The 18025-nt window shown below is 45.3% G+C and overlaps 2 protein-coding genes across 12 annotated transcripts in view; both read left to right on the top strand.

The window, feature by feature from the left end:
* Window positions 1-1932, top strand: part of MAP4K3 (mitogen-activated protein kinase kinase kinase kinase 3) — an 87890-nt gene extending 85958 nt beyond the window's left edge. For all 7 annotated transcript variants that reach the window (XM_054818843.1, XM_054818847.1, XM_054818842.1 and 4 more), the window contains one exon: window positions 433-1932. In XM_054818843.1, coding sequence (XP_054674818.1) covers window positions 433-520 — 88 coding nt within the window. In that variant the 3' untranslated portion in view covers window positions 521-1932. The remainder of the gene's footprint in view (window positions 1-432) is intronic.
* A 4967-nt stretch (window positions 1933-6899) lies between these two features.
* The window catches only part of SOS1 (SOS Ras/Rac guanine nucleotide exchange factor 1), a 52470-nt gene continuing 41344 nt past the window's right edge, over window positions 6900-18025 (top strand). The window contains exons 1-3 of one of the 5 annotated variants that reach the window (XM_054819529.1): window positions 7532-8957; window positions 10418-10572; window positions 16465-16590. In XM_054819529.1, coding sequence (XP_054675504.1) covers window positions 10546-10572; window positions 16465-16590 — 153 coding nt within the window. In that variant the 5' untranslated portion in view covers window positions 7532-8957; window positions 10418-10545. The other 4 variants (XM_054819532.1, XM_054819528.1, XM_054819530.1 and 1 more) reach the window with 4 other exon arrangements.

Consider the following 18025-nt stretch of genomic DNA (forward strand, 5'->3'; position numbering starts at 1 on the left):
ACTAATGACTTCCAGAACTGGAGCCTGATTAATGGCTCAGTCTTGGAAAGTTCCGGGAAAGCACAAGCCCAGGCAGTAGGGGAGTGATGGACCCTCCTCAGAAGCCCCTACTTGACAAGAGGTAAAGGGCATATGTTACAGCAAGGGAAATTCCAGCTGGCTGAAAGAGGGCAAAACATCACAATGAGGGTGGCTGAACACTGCAGTAGGAGCCCAGAGAGGCTGTGGGAGATCCTAGGAGACCTTGCTGGGCAAGACCCTGAGCTCGCTTTGAGGTTGGCCTTCCTTTGAGCGGCTTTTGGACTAGAGGCAGCCAGGTAAAGAGAAATGACCACTGGTTAGGTGGATCCTGGGAAAGAATACTTAGAGTTGTATCCAGGGATGTTTTTAAATGAAGGCTTAATTGACATTGTGGCTTTATTTTCATTTTAGGGTCGTGGTGCTGGAGAGTAGGCCGACAGATAACCCAACAGCCAACAGCAATTTATATATCCTGGCAGGGCACGAGAACAGTTACTGAGAAAAGTGGACAGTAGACGGCTCACTGAGACAAGAGAACACTCCTGCTGCAGTAGCATCTGCGGCTGGCTGAAATTGCACAAAAAGCTGCAGTAACCCGACTTCAGTTACTTTGTAATTTATTGTGGTATGAGAGGAAGACAAGAATTGTTTGTGGTATGGACACATAAGCATTATGATACCACAGAAGTGCTTGATTTACTGTTATGTAATCTTTGTACATATACAGTATTTTTCAGTGAAACTTCTTGCTGAAGACCTACACTGACTTTCTGTAGATAGCAGTCCTCCTGTTAAGTACAAGTGTCTTACCTGTACAGATGTAAAAGTTACTGAGGATGCAGAATTCAAATCGGGGTACTATTTTAAGGACTTCTCATGTGTTTATTATAAAGTGGGATGCTAGGAACAAATATAGTACATTTAACAACACTATTGTATTTTATTATATGTAATTTACTAATACAAATAAATCTTAACTTTTAGAAATTGTAACCAAGGCTGTAATCAGATTACAATCTTGTTTTAATTTTGATGCAACACACTGGTGTTCATGTTTGCACAATGTATTGAGATGTGATGTATTTGGTCACAAAGGTAAGCTGTGACTTTGTGGATATGACTTGGGCTTCAAAGTTCCTTTTTTTAGTTTATTTGGGTAGTTTTCTCTGTGAAACAAACCAGTTAAACACCTGTATTTTTATATTTAATTAAAACTCTCCTTACAATTACTTCTTTATGCTTGAAAACAATACTTTCTGGATGGGTATCAGACCCAGACTAGTGGTACCTGGCTGTAACACTGCAATAGGTGTTTGAATTACTAGTATATACAAATGATAGAAATGAGTATTACTGTTCATCTTACTAAATAGTTTCATGTCACAATGAAAAGGAGCAACATTCCACATTGTGGAGATGGCTCAAAGATGTTGCCATTTTGACTTTTTTTGGCCTTATAAAAATATTCATACTTTTTTTGATTTAGGATGTTAACACATGGCCAAAATAATTTAGTTACTACCTCATTCAAATAATACAATGGTTACTACGCATCACAGGAACTTAGTTTTGATCAGAAGTGTTTTTGATTGCTATTTTCCAATGGAGTATGTAAATGCCAAGTTTTAGCAAAATGCACACATTTGACTCCTTTTTTTGTATATGTTCTTTATATTTTATTGTGATAATATACACTAAAACCAAACTAAATTTAAAGTGATTTATGGCCTGCATTATTGTTGTGATTGGTTATGCTTTGAAATATGTTCCCTAATGTATATAATGTAAAATAAACTTTTTTTAACATGTTGTTGTACAATTAGATGACCACCCACACTAATTTTCCACGTAAGACTAAAATGGAACATACTGAGTTTTGAATTCTGCTATTAAATGTTTGTGCCAAACACAGAAGCTGGGCATTTCTGAATGTATGAACGGTCAGACCACTGGAGCTCACTTCAGTTTAGGCTAGCACTTGAGGGGTAGGTGTTATTACCCTTTTGGCCTTTAGGCAATAGATATATGTATTTGAGAGAAGTATTTCAAAATTCCAGCCTGTTTGATTTCTTCCCTCCATCACCAGCTTTTCCACCTCTGTTGAATGCTGGGGCGGGGGCGGAATATCAGTTTTTCAGGGTGTTTTTTCTGCGTATTGGACTCAAGCTTGCTGCCTGTGCTGGTCCCATCTCTTCTGTTCCCTGGCACTGAACCTCAGCTCCGCCCTGTGGGAGAGGTGGCAGTGCAAGCCCTGCTGCCGAGAAGCTGAATTCTCAGAAAAGGCGAGAACTTGTGCGTGTTTCACAGCATGCTTGTGCCCGAGGGGGGTTTCCATCCTGCTTCCCATGGACTATTCCTTGCTTTGACATGCAGAAAGTAGCTAAATTTTAACCAAGTATGGTATAGTTGATGTGCTATAAACATATTTCCTCCTGTGGGGTTTCTGCAGCAACTATGGCCAAATGTCTTGCTGTTTGGGGCTGTTGGACTATGGCTGAATTACAGGCAAGAGGAGCTAAGGGATATTGGGTTTTATTCTGGTTGAGTGTTTTGGTACAAGGATGCATGCTGGGATGCAGCTGGAAGAGCTAAAAATAAAGAGGACAGGGTAATGGCATGTGGGAAGAAGAGGAGCATTGTGCTAGGGCAGGCTTGTCTCAAATCTATCAATATAGCCAGGACAGCTTTGCTCTCCAGATGCTGCTCCCCAGACTGAAAGAAAAGGAAGAAGCGAAGGGTTCCTGCTTTTTGAGGAATTGTCCTGTTGCAGGATTTGGGGTCTGTGTCACAAAAATGCCTCTTCCCCCATCCCGAGTTGCTCAGCTCCTCAGCCAGCAGCTGCCCTCAGCTGAGCCCAGGAGCCTGGATGTCTGGTAGAGCAAAAAGTCTCATTTGCTGGACCTGCAATTGCCATGATCTAAAAGTTCCCACTGAGCTTCCACCACCCCCATTCTGATGTAAGATTGGGATCAGTGTGCGGCTGACTGACAGGAGCACAGTCAGAGACAGGAAGACGAATCACAGGCACGACAAGGTTAGAGCAAGGCTTCTGCCCACAGCAAGTTGACAGAGCTTCTCTAATCCTGTGTGGCTTCCCTTTTTCAGTCTCCTCCCAGCCCCTTCCACTCTGGCTGCTGTTGTTGGCTTCTGGCTAGCGCTTCTAGCGCTAACTGGCAGAAGTGGTGTGGCCATGCAATGGGGCATTCACCAACCTGGCAGCAAAGTCTGATTAGTGCAGGGGCTGAGCTTGGGTCGCAGTTTGAAATGAGCTTTCCTAAAGAGAACAAAGCAGCAGGGTGGTTTGGGTCCTTTGCAGAAGTGCTCCTGGAAGCTGGGAGTACAGGGGAATGAATGTTGCTTTTATCCTGTTCTTGCACATCTCTCCCCGTGGTGCTGCCTGCCTCTGTCAGAAACAGGAGCCGGTGACCTGAAGAAGAGGGGGTTCAGCTTCAAGTTTTGTGTCCCACTGCCCTTGACTGAAACCAAGAGCTGTGCAAGGCAAAGCTCATGTTGCTGTCTGCCCGTTCCTTGTAGCTTTGTCACTGGGACCTTGGGATTGGGCTGGGGGAACCCAGCAATACTGCGAGCAGTGATGGGGAAGGATGCGTCCCCTGGGCAGGGGGTGGTTCTTACATTCCACGGGGTTCGGCTTTAGCAATAGCACTGCTGGTTTGTGAATGAATCTACGTGAAAAGGTGGGGAAAAAAGCTGGTAAAAGCAGGGAATGTGCCAAAACCTTGCTTCCCTGCAAGGAAGCACTACAGGTTGATCTAAAATACAGGTCGTAGGGAGTCATGTTCCAAGCCTGCATCGTCTATTGATGGGTGCAGAAGGAGCTGGGGGAATGTGTCTGGGGAGGGAGACATGGACCCTGGTGGGCTCTCAGGTGGGCAATGCTGGGTTCGCTGTCTGCTCAGCATCATCCTCTACAATACAGCAGCATTACTGTTGCTAGAGGTCTCCTTCCCTCCTTGGGTACAGATTTTCCCTTCAGGGCTAATTTAAATCTAACATGTTCAAATTCAGGTCCCCCTTGTGTTGCTCTGACAGACAGCTACTCCTAGCAGGACCCTGTCTTCCGGGCTGAATACAGGAGTATGCTGTCAGCTCCTGGCAGTCCCTCCTGGTGGCACCTCCTCACATTCCCCACGGCAGCTGCTGGGGGCAAAGGGGTGCTGTCACTCTTCATAAGCCCCTGTTACTTGGCCAGCCCTTGGGACAGTATGGCAAAGGGCTGCCATGACCCTCCTCTACCTCATTCTCCTCTCCCTCCTGCAGCAGCACTGGGGGATCCTGAGTGTCCCCATGTCACCCACAGACATTGTACACCCCCATAAAGCCACTGCTGCACTGGCTGTGGCCTTTGGTTTCTGCTCCTTCTGACAGCAACAGCAGCAAGTCTCATCTTCACTTCTTGACATAAGGGCAGGTCATCCCACTGCCTGGCTCCCTGCACCTCCCTGTGCCACTGAGCTTCCTCTGTCACTACGTCCCTACGAAAGCAGCCCCCAGCTTTCAATTCCATGCTCTTCCCTGCAAAAGCTTGCACTGTAACGAGCACCCAGACAGCTGCAGTCCTCCCTCTGGGTCCTCAGACACCCTCACCCTGGAGAGGTGCACATCCATATGTGGTAACCACTAGCACCTGTGCCCAGCTGCACTTCACCTGCCTGTGCTCTCCACCATGGATGGGGTGCAAAGCCAGTGGCCTGAGACAGCAACTGCTGGGCCAACAGCATCCTATTGCTCTCAGCTGTGCTCTGCCCTTTAATGGGCCCATGGGACTTCTCCCATCCTGCCATGCAGGCTGGTTTATTTGCCACGAGCAGCGAAGCAACAGCTCCTCAGACAGCCCTGGAGATAGTTATGTCTTGTTCAGTTGCTTTCCAAGCAAAACCATACCCTCCCATGCAGCACACGAAGTGAGCGTGATCAGGCAGAGGTGAAACCCAGGATGCCCCCAGGCAGGGGGCACTGATCAAGTACTGAAAGCCAGGAGAGGAAGGCTATCAGCTGGGCTAATGGCTCTGGGGGGGAGGGAGACCTCACGCCTGGACTGTCCTGTGGCCTTACCGAATGTTTGAACCAACCGAACACGGTGCCTGCAATCTCACATCACCCAGCGCTGTTTTGTTTGAAGGAAGGAGATGCTGTAGACCATTCACTGGTGGTTAGGAGTCCTGGCACCTTCATCTCCAAGTAGAGGGGCAGGAGAGCAGAGCGCTGGTGCAGTTTTACACCCAGAGTTGCACATACTTGGGAGCAGCTGAAGATTTAAATTCCAACAGACTGATTTTCCATCATAAGGCAGTGAGTGCAACAACTCCGCAGTCTGTGAGACACTGTGATGATGTCCCTGAATGTGCAGGTAGGCTGCTAGACCAAGCAAATAGCTCTGAGACATGAATATTCCTGCTTTTCATCCTTGTTCCAGCAGCTCAAAGCAGAAGTCTGACTGCTTCAGGCAGCAGTACCTGTCTGGAGGAAAAACGCCTGAGGAGGAGCTGTGGGTTGAACACAGCTCTTTCTGAGAGGCTCCATTACCTGCTAAAGTACTGCTCGGCATCTCAAGAACATCTCCTGTCAGAGCACTTCACAAACACTAATTAAGTGAGCCTCCCAACAGGCATGCCATTCCTGACAGGTGTCTGTGTGACCAGCCCTTGAGACAAAGGCAGACTCAGCAGTCTCTGTGCGAGCAACCTGTGCAGGTACTGTGCTCTCCTCCCTGCTGGAAAGCTGGTCCTAAACCTTCCAGTGACCAGCAAAGGTTTTCATACATCTCCCTCCCTGTGCTCCCCAAGAGCAGCTCACGATTTCTTCTTCTGCTCCTCGAGCTCTCCCTGGCCCCTTGCCTCGCAAAGCAGAGCACAAAGATTTGCTTTTCATCTCCAGCATCATCCTCTTCCCTCCACCCTGCCAGGCCCTGCAGACCACCACAGACTTTGTCCTGTTTAAACCACTGGGCTTTATTTGCATTCTGGCTTTGCTTTTTCTGGCCTTTTTTCCAAGAACCAAACTTACTTTTCACCCTTGAGGGTGTTGTTCTTGTGCTGCCTGGATGGGGTGTTTATATATCTCTGATCATGGTCCCCAGTGAGATGACAATGTCTTTCAAACGGGGAGCGACAGAGCTCTCAGGGAAGAGTAATGCCACCCCACCGCCTCCAGCTCTGAGCAGACAGTTGTCAGAGGCAGACGCCACCTCCTTGTGCTCCAGGTCACCCTGGCTGGTGCGAAGCCGGCAGCAAGATCAGCCGTGGTCTACAGGGATCAAAGCCTTGGAGGCACTATTATCAGCATGCCCGCAGAGGCACTGGCTGGGAGAGGGGCCATGCCTTCCCCAGCACGGCTCCGTTGGGGTTTGACATGGATCCAAAGCCCTCTCTCTTCCCTAGAGCTCTGCCGGGCTGTGTGAGGCCACCACTCCACTCCTCCGCTGCCAGACCCTCCCTTGGTGGGCACGGCCCGTAGCCTGCCTGTGTGGCTGAGGGGTCCCAATGGCTCCCCAGCGCCCTGTCCCCTCCCCAGGCCCTAAAGGGGCCCAGCCGTGCCCCGCTCTCACAGGGTCGCTCGGGCAGGCAGAGCTGGGGCTGCACGGAGGGCGTGGCGGGCCGCGGCCGTTTCCGCACCGCCGCAGTGGCGGGGGGCAGCCGCGGTAGGGCAGGACGGCGGTGCCCTGACTGGGGGCAGGCCTCACTGCACTGGTGCTGGCCCCTCCGCGCGGCCCGGCCCGGCCCCCCCAGAAAGCGCCGAGAGATCCCACCGACCCCGCGGAACGGCGCGGCGCCTCCGACTGCAGGGGGCGCGCGGGAACCGTGGCCGCCCCGTGAGGTCACTTCCGTCGGAGAGAGGCGGAGGGGGAGGAAGGTCCCGACCACGCGTCGCCGGGGCGCAGGCGCGGCCGGCGCGGGGCTCCGCTGCACCGCGCATGCGCCGCGGCCGCCAACCGTGCGGGCGAGGACAGGGAGCCTGGAGAGCGGGGAGGCGGCGGCGCTCGCGCTCCGGGCGCCCGACCCCGCCCCTCGCGGCCCGCGCGCCGCGTGACCCCGCTCCCGCCGCCCCCTCCCGCCGCCTACCGCCGCCCGCCGGGGCGACCACCGAGAGCCGGGGGCGGGGAATGCGACAGCCGCCGCCTCCCCCCGCCGCTGCGGGCCTGCCGCCGGCGGCGGCGGCGGGGGGTCGCCGGGCCTCCTGCTGAGGGGCGCCCAGCGCTCCCGCGGCTGCCTCCTCGCGGCACCCGGCCCGGCCTGGCCCGGCCTGGCCGGCCCGCCCCGCCCGCCTCCCCGAGCGGGCCGGGCCCGGCGGCACCATGCAGGCGCAGCCGCTGCTCTACGAGTTCTTCAGCGAGGAGAACGCGCCCAAGTGGCGGGGGCTGCTGGTGCCCGCCCTCAAGAAGGTGAGGGGGAGCGAGGTCCCCCGCCCTGGCGGGCAGGGCCGTAGGAGCGGGGCTCGGCCCGAGGCCCTGCGCGGCGGCCCGGCCTCGGCGCGGAGTGGGCCGCGGCCGGCGCGGCGCCTCGGCCGAGCTGGGGCAGCGGGGCCGGCCGGCGCTCCTGGCGCTCCGGAAGCGGCTTTAAAGGGCTCGGCGGGGGTCGGTCGTTGCCACCCTGCCAGGCGGCCGACTGCCTCGGCGGATGCCGCCGAGGGAGGGCCCCGGCGTCCCCGTGCAGGGCCCGGGAGCCGCGCTGGGGCGATGCTCTGACAGACGGAGCCGTGTAGATAAAAACTGGTTAATGAACAGGCGGGTCCTGGCCCCCTTTCGCCAAGAAGGAAGCAAGTAGTGCTGCTGCGGGTTTCTGGTAGGCTCCCTTAGTGCCCAGAAGTGACACGGCTGTGTGTGTGTGGGATCGTTATGAGGAACTGCTGAGAGAATTTTGGTTAATTAGTGTTTGGGCTTAATGACTTTTAGTTAAGCTTCTCTTAGTTTAAATGCCGTTTTGCTGAGAAGGCTTCATTAGGACAAACTAGCAAGTCTTACTCCCTCGGGATGGTGAAGTTTGTGCCTGTGGTGTGGAAAGAATTTATTTGGAAGAGAGAAAAATGGTGAGGGCTCCTCTTCCACTTCTGCAGCCAGAGCCCAGAAAGTAGAAGGCTTAAGAAACAAGAGGTTTCTGACACCATTGCTTGAACTGGCTTCAGATTGCAGAACTTGATGCTTTTTAGTCGTGCAGAGTAACACTTTATGAGTTTGTCTAGTTACAGTCATTAACTACAACTTTTGTGTAAAAGGCTTGGTCCTAGGGCTAGTTCAACTATTGCATCCTCCAGTATGGACTGGAAGTCTAAAGTGTTGCAGTTGTACTGGTTCAGTATTTCTTCCTAATTTCAATGTATTGCCTTGCTTTTCTGGGCGTGCTCTTTGAGGTGTCCCACACTGTGCAGTTTCATCCACTTCTTGGAAGTCTTCTTGCTTGTCTCATCCATAGCATGTACTGTTAATGTCTTATCCCTGACTGGTAATCACTTCTTTGAAACTATACTTCTGCACTGACCATACAACTAGCTGCTTCTTGTTACAATGTTTAACATTGTTAAAGTGCTTGTAAGCGCTTGGACAGTTGTCCAGCTGAAGCCTGCTTGGAACCTGGAGTTGCCCAAGGTCTCAACCAGCAAGAGCTCATTCCTTTGGAGGATGGTTTATTCCATGGTGTAGCAGAGGCTTGTCAAATTTGGAATGAGGCTCAGTGCTAACTACTGGAGGATTTAAAGTGAGGATTCAAGGCAAGTATGAGCTAAGACTTTGGAATTACTTGCTACATCTGAAGCGCAAGATTTCTTCCCAATGGACAAACCATTCATGGAGTCACCCTGCGTTAAAGATGCTTGCTGAAGGAGTTGGATAAATTCTTTGGGGCAAAAAGGAATTCTGGAGTCTGAAGTCAACAGAGAAGGCCAATGATGACAAGCTACCAAGGATGACAAACTGGCCCTGCAAGGTATAGTTGTCTTGGTTTTGTTGTGCTATGCTCTATTTCTTACTATGGGTAGAGGGGTGGCAGGAGTGAGGTGGAGTTGGTTCTGAAGGCTTCACACTCAAACTTGCAACTGTCTGCAGGTGTTAACTCTTTTTAACCTCAGTTCTTCATGAGATCACCACCTGCTTCTTACCTTCTCTCAGGTTATTACCCTCTGTGCCCCAGAAGCACAGTCTTCTGCTGCTTACTATTGCTGTCCCTGTAAAGGTAGAAATGATGAATCTGTCTGTATTGTCACCTGCTCTACTGAACAGCCGAATATTTGAGTTACAGGAAAAGTAAATGACAGCTGAAAATACTAAATAATTATCTTAATGGCTTCTTCGTTAATGGAGAAACCAAAGTGGGTATTTTACTAACTTTTATAGGTACAGGTAGTGTTGGCTAGGGTGTTTAGCCCTGATAAAGGCCCAATAAAGTAATGAACCTGTCATAGGGGGGAGGTAAAACCATGAACATCGCAGCGTACTTGCTTTGACGATCATCTGTCATTGTTCACAAGACAGGTGTGATACTGCAGCTTTGCAGCGAGTGGTTTTGAGACACTGACCCCTTGCTCTGCTAGCCAAAGACCTGAGCTGTACCTGGAGGCCAGCATGTGGGACTAGTAAAATAGAGAATGTGGCAGCATGTGCCAGTGAGGTCAAAGGGCAGAACTGTCCTGGAGGGAAACTAGTGCCTTGTGGCTTTGTCTGCTGAATTGCCAGAGCATGCTATCTCAGTAGGAGCCAGATTATCTGAAGTTAAGATACATCCTGTAGTTATGAGAGGAGAACCTTATTTCCTCCAGAAATAAAGGAAAGCTGACTAGATGCTGACACTTGTTCTTAGGTAGTGACAGCAAGCTACTTTCTGAACCCCACCTTGAAACCAGGTAGATACACAGACAAGATCGTGATGATTTCCTGCATAGCTGGAAATAAAAACTTAATAGTTTGGGAAGACCCATGTTGAACTAATATCTCCGATGAGAAGAGCGGCATTTAATTTAACATTGTTAAAGTGTATATACCAGAATGGAATGTTTGCAGCTATTGGAGAAAGCTGCCACACGTGGACTGAATCATTAAAATGCCATTGCCCTTTTGTAACTGTGAGTTGGCTTGTAATGCAGAGCTCAAACTACAGCCTTGGAACCGCTTTCTTAAAAAATAGGTATTGTTGAATCATTGCAAGTAGCTTTCTTTTTCCCAGTGAGTTAATTTGATTCTGTTTTTTATCAAGCAACAAAACCAAGAATATGTAGTAAGAATACATCTCTTCCTACATCAACAAATTCTTAGGAGAACATGCCTTGTATTTCATTAGACATGAACCTGAACAATAGAACTGTATTTGATTGAACAGCTGCATTTGTAAAAGACCAGCTCTTGTACCATTCAGATCATAATGTAATCCATTTTCTTCCGATTCTCCTTCAGATGCTGTCAAGATAGACTCCAGTGCACGCAATTAGGAAGAAAATGATGTGTACTGAGATGCTTCTCTGGCTGGTCACTGTTGTTTTGAAGCAGCATAAGTGGAGTGTTGCAGAGTTCTTTGGTTGCTGATGAAAGACAGTAATCGTGATGATGAGGTACAAGAAAAGGAAGTAAAAATAACAGCTGGTGTCTGAAATTGTAGTTGCAGAGACGGACAGAAGGTGAGATGTTGGGGCTGAAGACAGAGGATTCAAGACACATGAAACACCAGAGCTCTTGGGTGGCTGGAGATGGAGATACATGGCTTTTAATACACCTTGGAAAATGGACTCAGAAGCGATGCCTGCAAAGTGATGCCTCTTCAACATTGGTGTTCCTTTGCTAGTAAAATCATACACTTTATTCTGGTCATAACTTTTTGGATAGTTTTTTCCTAAACATCTTTCCTTGTGACTTCATCTTGCTTGCATAACTCTTGTTTACACAGTCAGAATTTCTCTGCGTGCCTATGCCTTGCGCCTTCCCTAATATGTAGGTTTTTACAGTAGAAAGCATGTCATCCTTACTGATTGATACCTTAAGCAATTCAATGATAGAGAGAAACAAAAGAACTTTGTTACCATATAGACATTCCGCTGTTTGTGCAGCTCAAGTTGTTCTGAATCAGTTGCAGAGTTAACAAGGAGTACTGTTGGAATTTGTTGTGGTCAAAATGATTGGACTGATGTGGCTTGACAGCTGAGGGGGATTTGCTTTCTCTGTTAAGGAAACTGTTCCAGACAGCATGCTTCCAGGTACTCCAGGTATTGTATAGTAAGTCTTCTGTACCTTTACATGGAGCAAAAGAGACAAGAAAAGCTGCTTCAGTGACTACAGAGTACTTGGGAAGCTGTGGCTGACAAAGCTACTTCTACCTGACTTTTAATTACCTAGTTTTTCAAGTTGATGACAGTCCAGTTGCCACTTGCTACTCAGAATGGCACTTCTTATCCTTAGCACTGCTTCACTGCAGATGCACTGCACATCCTTCATTTCTGATCGCTCTGCGTTCTCTGTTCTTCTCATGGCTATGGAGGATAAACTTAAGATCCTCCTGTGGCCGAAGTCTTTACTGTGAGTTTTTTCACATGCTCACTGGTGCAGTGTAATACTACTGCCTTGATACATCAAGAGAAACTTTAGCAAAAATCTGCGTCTTGTGGCCTCAGTGAATTTTTGCTGAAGTATGGATCCAAGATGCTTTTGTATAATTTACTGGATTTTTAATTGACCAAGATGATAAAACATGGGCAGGATTGCCAAATATCAGCAGAGATGTACAAGAATAGAAGAAAAAAGACCTTTTTATGGAGTGCTTGCACTATGAGAACACTCATCCATGCAAGCTGTACATAAAATATTTCATCCTGGAGTGTTTTAGTGATAAGCAGTTGCTTGTCAGTAGTTTTATAGTCATATAGGGAAGATTAACAAAAGATATGTTGAGTAAAAATAAGGGTTATAGCTTTGAAAGTATTCACTAATGTTACTGAAGTGAAAAAATTCTCCCCCTGCCCCCCGAAGAACCTTCACTGTAGCCAAGTCATTTCTACTAATAATCAGTTGAATAAACTGTGTCTGTGAAGGTTTAGAAAAATGCTTATAATCGGTAAAGTTTCACCCTCTCTGATTTGGAAAACAACCTGGCCTGTCATCTCATTACAGCTTCTTCCATTTTATTATCAAAATGCTGTGGTAAATACGATGGATTTTTTCCTTTAGACACTTTCTTACAAGCACTTCAGCTGCCACCAGAGACAACTGACAGCACGGCAGTACCTGTACTCAGCAGTGAAATGCAGTTGGTCTTTAGCAGGCGTTGGTTTTTTTGATTCATACTGTGACTTCTTGCCAGAATCCCAGTAGATGAGTAGTCTTGCCCAGATATGAAAAAATTATCTCTAACAACAGTAGATGCTTCGGTTTTATTTCAGTTTGTTATTATGTAGCTTTACAATTATTTCCTTCTGTATTGCACTTTTCTGAAGCTGCCAGAGCTTCTGCTGCTCCTGATGGGGCTTAGTTTGGTATTGTTCTCTCTGTAGCCTTTCACACATAGGTTTTTTCTGGTGTGTTCTGTATTTAGCAGAACAACGGAGAACTTGCAAGCCTGATTGCATTGGTTGTTAATGGTGATTTGGGAGCATTACACTGGTGTCTAACACGTAAAGTTGCTTTAAGGAGCCTTTGGAGAAGTTTTTTCATTATAAGTTGAAATTTTCCAGCTTTACAATTGATGTAAATTAGGCTTTTCCTCATGGCCACGTGAGGAAGAGGTAACTGCAAACTGTTGCTAAGGAAGTGTGGTTTGGTATCAATCAGATTGCTAAATTTGCTGTGTGGGTTTTCCTTTCTCACCTGTTATTGAACACTTCTTTCTAGTGCAGAATGGGCTGCTGAGTGTCAGTTTAGACTTGGGTTTGAGTCATCTCATGATCAGCCTAGGAGTTGTCGTATTGAACCAGTCAGAGACCAAGCCTCTGTGTAAGCTGAAGCTGTTTGATCTGCAGTTCTTTGAAACTTGTTTCTGGGTTTGGTCTAGGTCCCTACTGCTTCCTATGATGCTTGTGGGAGTATTTATATTCTAATTTATTATGTAGAGTTTGAAAGGAATGGTTTAAGAAAGCTTTATATAAAATAAGTTCCTAAGGGTTATAAAGTAAGATCAGATATATTTATCTTTGTATTATTCATTAAGCAGGTTTTTTAGTTGGTTTCATTGACTTTTTCTGGCAGTTTAGATTTAAGGTTGCCTAATTTTTAAGCTGTTGCCATTCCTGATAGAAGTTGTTGATCTTAAGGGAAGGGGGGGGAAAAGCTCACGGGTCATATCATAGGATTTTCCTGAAGTGCTATGAATTTTCTTAAGCAGATACTGCTTGTCTCTGTTTGTGTTCTTAAACAGAGCATGAAAAGATGTTCAAGAAATGCTGGTTCTGCTTATCTTCAAATTAAGAGAATCCTGGTTGTTTCCCTTTTAGAGTTAAAAAATATTGAGAAGATTGAACATTCAAAAAAAAAGTGATTAGATGAGTGAAAATGCAGCCATGGAGGCAGGGATTTGTAGCTGATGTAGATTGTATTTGCCCATTAGAATTTGTTGGGATATTTTGAAGAATTGAAGCTTTTGCGAAAAGATCTTAAACTGCTCTTTTAGTAAGCTGCCTTATTATAAGATAGACATTTTGGGGTGCGTGTAGGAGGGAAGGGATCGGTTCTGTCATTATTTAAAGGGAGAGGTGAAATGCTTAGATAAGAATCTTATCTAAACATCACTAAACTTCAGAAGTTGTTAGTCTGTTTTTATCATGTGTATTCCTAACATAGGACTGTGAAGGATTTGGTGGGATTCAAGCCATACTCCTTTTCAAGGGTGATAAGGCAAGGTGGCCCAGTTTTTTGGTTGTTTTTTTTTTTAATTTAAAATCTGAGCTGACTTTATGAGAAAGATGGAAACCCCCTGGTAACGTGATCTTCTTTTTTGAAACTGCTCATGTGACGATGTATGCTAACAGATATTCTTATTTCTTGTCGTCTTTTACTAAATCTTGCATCATGTCTTAGATAATGGACTTCTTGGGACTTGCTTTGAATACCCTCAAATAATACTGTTTCGTTCTTGGTCTGAGCCTTTAGGTACTACAGTAATGCAGATACTAAAATTACATGTTTCTATAATAATTGTACACCAACTATCCTGTAATTTTCCTTGTTAGTCTAGTTGTTTTCTTGCTTTCGCTTGTATGACTTTGAACCCTAAATGATACTAAATCTCACTTAAGTAGCAATGAAACTCATTTACTACCTACCTAATATAGATAAACTACACCTCATGATGTTTTCCTCTGCCAAGGTAGATATTCTACTAAGGTAGAGCTTGACAGTGCCAGAAGACGATGGCCTTTGAGAAGAATGATGTAATTGCCCCCCAAACATAAATGCTTAGAAAAAACGTTTGGAACGTTATCTCCTGAACTAGAAGGTTATCATTGTTGACTCTGTTTCATCTGACTATGGATAATGTTTCAGGTCATGGCCTAATGTGGTATTTTTGGTTGTTTGTTCTTACTCCTATAGACTCTGTGTTACAGACTGAAAGAGTTGTGATGAGGCTATTTAAGTCTACAATCTGTTTTCTAAGCAAAGGAGAAAATAGAGCTGCTCTTCATCACTCTGGTTTATCATGTTCTGTATTTTTACTGTTGGATTGACTTGGTAATTTAACACTTCTCAAAATTCAAAGTGCTAGAGTATACTGTAGGGAGAATGTAATACAAATTTGTTCACTTCTTTAAAAAAAATTAGACAGCATCTTCCAGGCAGCTCACATCAGCTCTGATCTTTAAGAGAATACTTCTGCAAGTCTGTAATCTCTGGTGTTAAGATTTTCCAAGCTGGTACAGTATTTCAAGTTGTCAGTGTTTGAATTGTAAATAATGCTTGGGACTGCTGGGCATGCTGTTACTCGGGTACCTCCACAAACACACTCTGTAGCTGTGCACGGTGAAGTTCTTAGGAAAAATGAAACTGTTGGCATAATCAAAATAGTTGTGTTAGTCAAATGGAGAGAAGTTCTCCTGTTCTATTTTTGCCAGAGTGCTTTTAAGTTAAAAAAGCAGTAACTTCTGGAGATGTTCTTTAAGACCTGCTGCATAAGGGTATGCAATGTGCAAGAAACTAAATGCGTGATCTAGTGTATTTAAATCTCAACAGCAGTTAAATGAGCACCAGGACCATGCCCAGACATGAAGTTTTCAAACTAACGAGTGCCTTAGCAGGCAAGTGGATTGCTGTTTGAGGCTGTTGTGTGTTTTGAACTTCATAACACTTAATTCTTGCTATAACTGCAAACAGAAATGAAAACTCAGGTGTGAAATTAAATAATTATGACTCCATTATTTGAATATAGACACAGGCTTAATATTTGGATGGGACAGATTGTTGAGTTTTGGCTAAGGTGGTTAAGCTCTTGTGTTGGTGATTGAGAGAACTGGAGGCATTTTGAGTCGTGTGCAGTGGAATGGTAAAATGATGAAATTGGGGCTTGAAAGATGAGTTGCAAGAGTTAGCAGTCAGCTTGCTCTGGCATAATATTTGCCATCGGTGTAGGATTGAGATTAAACTGCCTGCCTGTTTAAGCTGTGAAACACTGAGCTTTGCGTGCCTGAAATTTAAACTGGTTAAAACTGTGCTCTTCTGTGAACTACAGAAGTGCAAAGGGAAGCTATACTGGAGGCTTGTTTCAGAACTTAAATGACTGTCTGGAAAAATAATGGGAGGAGCAATGAGGATTGTGCCTCAGTGGATTTACACCAGTGAGAATTTACAGATACTTATGACATACTAATAAATTTATGGGGATCAAACTTACAAAACCTCTGGAACTCCCACTTAATGCCAGGATAACACTGTGGCCTTTTTTGAAGTGGTTTTTTTTTTTCTTACTCTAGAGGCTGACATCTTTTTAAAAAATCAGTATGGAAGCAAACTTCTAAACTAATGTTATTTTAGTGAGAGCTAATTGAGAATAGATGAAATAATTTGAAGACTAAAACCTGCTGAAATCATTGCTGTTCCATAGCGTGCTCTCTGTGAAAGAAGTTCTGTATTTCATTATTATAGATTGATGAACAATGAGTTGTAAAAGGGAGAAAACCCCATGTCTAAAATGTCTTGTACAAACAGTGGTTTAAGAGCTAGGGGAGAAAGATAAATATATGTAGGGTTTTCCTAATTGCGCTGCTAAACACTGTTATTAATTAGCTGCTTTCTTGGTATTAAAGGTCACTTACAGTGATTTGAGTACATTTAACATTTGAGATTTGTATTTCTATCAGGTGTAGATGAGTCTCTCACATGTTTATCTGGCATGCCTTAATAGAGCTACATTTTGGGTTAGATTTTTCTGAGCTGTTTTGCTCATTCTTTTGTCATCTTTTTTTGCAAGTAAAGCATGTGGTTTGGGGAAGAGCAAAACTCAAAAGCTTGAATTCTTCTATTTCCTGTAGGTTCAGGTGCAAGTCCATCCTAAACTTTCCTCTACTGAAGATGCGTTACAGTATGTGGAAGAGTTAATTCTCCAGTTGTTAAATATGTTGTGTCAAGCCCAACCAAGAAGTTTTCTGGATGTAGAGGTATAGAGAATAATTATTACAAATCTGTAATAATTTGAACTGTTGCATGAGAAGTTAATATATTAATCATTTCACATGTACAAAGGAGAACAGTTGTTATGTATCTTTATGTAGCAGAACCTTCTGTGTAAAGCCTGCTGAGTTACCTAATAGCTGATTTTCCCATTGAATTTGTTGTTCAATGCACAGTAAAACTATCTCTGAACTGTATTACTGTATAATAGATGGTGAGTATAACTTGTGTACATAAAGCTGACTGGTTCCTTTCAAAAGACCTTTTTCCCCCACTGATACTGCATGCAAACTACAGCTGCTTAGTCTGAGGCTCTGTGCTGCTTTCTCACCATGGTGATTTAGGCTGATATACTCCCTCCACTCCCAGATTTGAACAAAAGTAATTTAGTCACTTTCTCAGAATGAGTTGAGGAACACTTCTTTCCTCTAGATAGAAACCTCTTCTCTTACAATTGCCTTTTCAAAGATCTACAGTCTCTGTTACTCAGAAAAGCAGCTTGATGTTTAAGAAGAGGGCTTGATCTGAGAGTTTCTTCATCTGAGAAACAAATTAATTAAGCTATAGGAGTTAAGCTTCTAAGCCCATGAATATCGTGGTCGCCCTTTGTGCCTAACAATGATTTGAAGGCTTTGGTGCCAAGCTACAGACCCTGTGTGTAGTGTGCCTGTTGGTTTCCAGTACTCGGGGGCTGTGCCTGAGCTGGGTTGGGTAACAAAACAAGATGCAACTTCCTCACATTCTGAAGAAAGTGGACTAATGGGGAAAAAACCAAACCCAACCACCAAAGCCCCCTAAAAAAGGTGGCTGTCTTTGAGCTTAAGATTAATGACTTTCATCCTTCCTCTTCTCTTTTGAACACTGACACCTCTAATGGTGTTCCAGTGTGCCCTTTAATGGCTGGCCTGTTTTGCAACATCGTTCTGGTCTGGCAGCTCAAGAGAAGATTGTTTAATGCTGTGTTTTAAACAGCGCTAACAAAAAGCTTGACATACAGCATTGCATTATGAGTCTTATGGCTGTGAAGTCAGGATGAGAAATGCAAGAATTGGAGATGATCAAGCAACCTCAATTTACCCCCTTTGTGTTTATGCATAATGATGCTATCTTTACTTATATAGTCATACACATTTATTTTCCCCCCAGGACACCTTCAGTGTTCAATCAGCAGGCTGGACTATGTTAGGGGAGTGAATTGGTATTAGATAGTGAATGAGATTTTTTTTTTTGGTAGAACCTCTGCTTTCCTTTTGCAGAAGTGTTATGATGAGGGGAGTAAAAGAAAAGCCTGTACTTCAGAAAGTTGGGTACCACCTTTATGGAATTGTATTCTGTCCTAGTTTTTTATCAGAAAGTTTTTGTTTGTGTACCTTGTCCTGTACCAGCTCTTTGTAAGTGGTCATTAATTTCATCTTCCTCATT

Source organism: Grus americana, chromosome 3 (genome assembly GCF_028858705.1).
Source record: "Grus americana isolate bGruAme1 chromosome 3, bGruAme1.mat, whole genome shotgun sequence".
Taxonomy (NCBI): Eukaryota; Metazoa; Chordata; class Aves; order Gruiformes; family Gruidae; genus Grus; species Grus americana.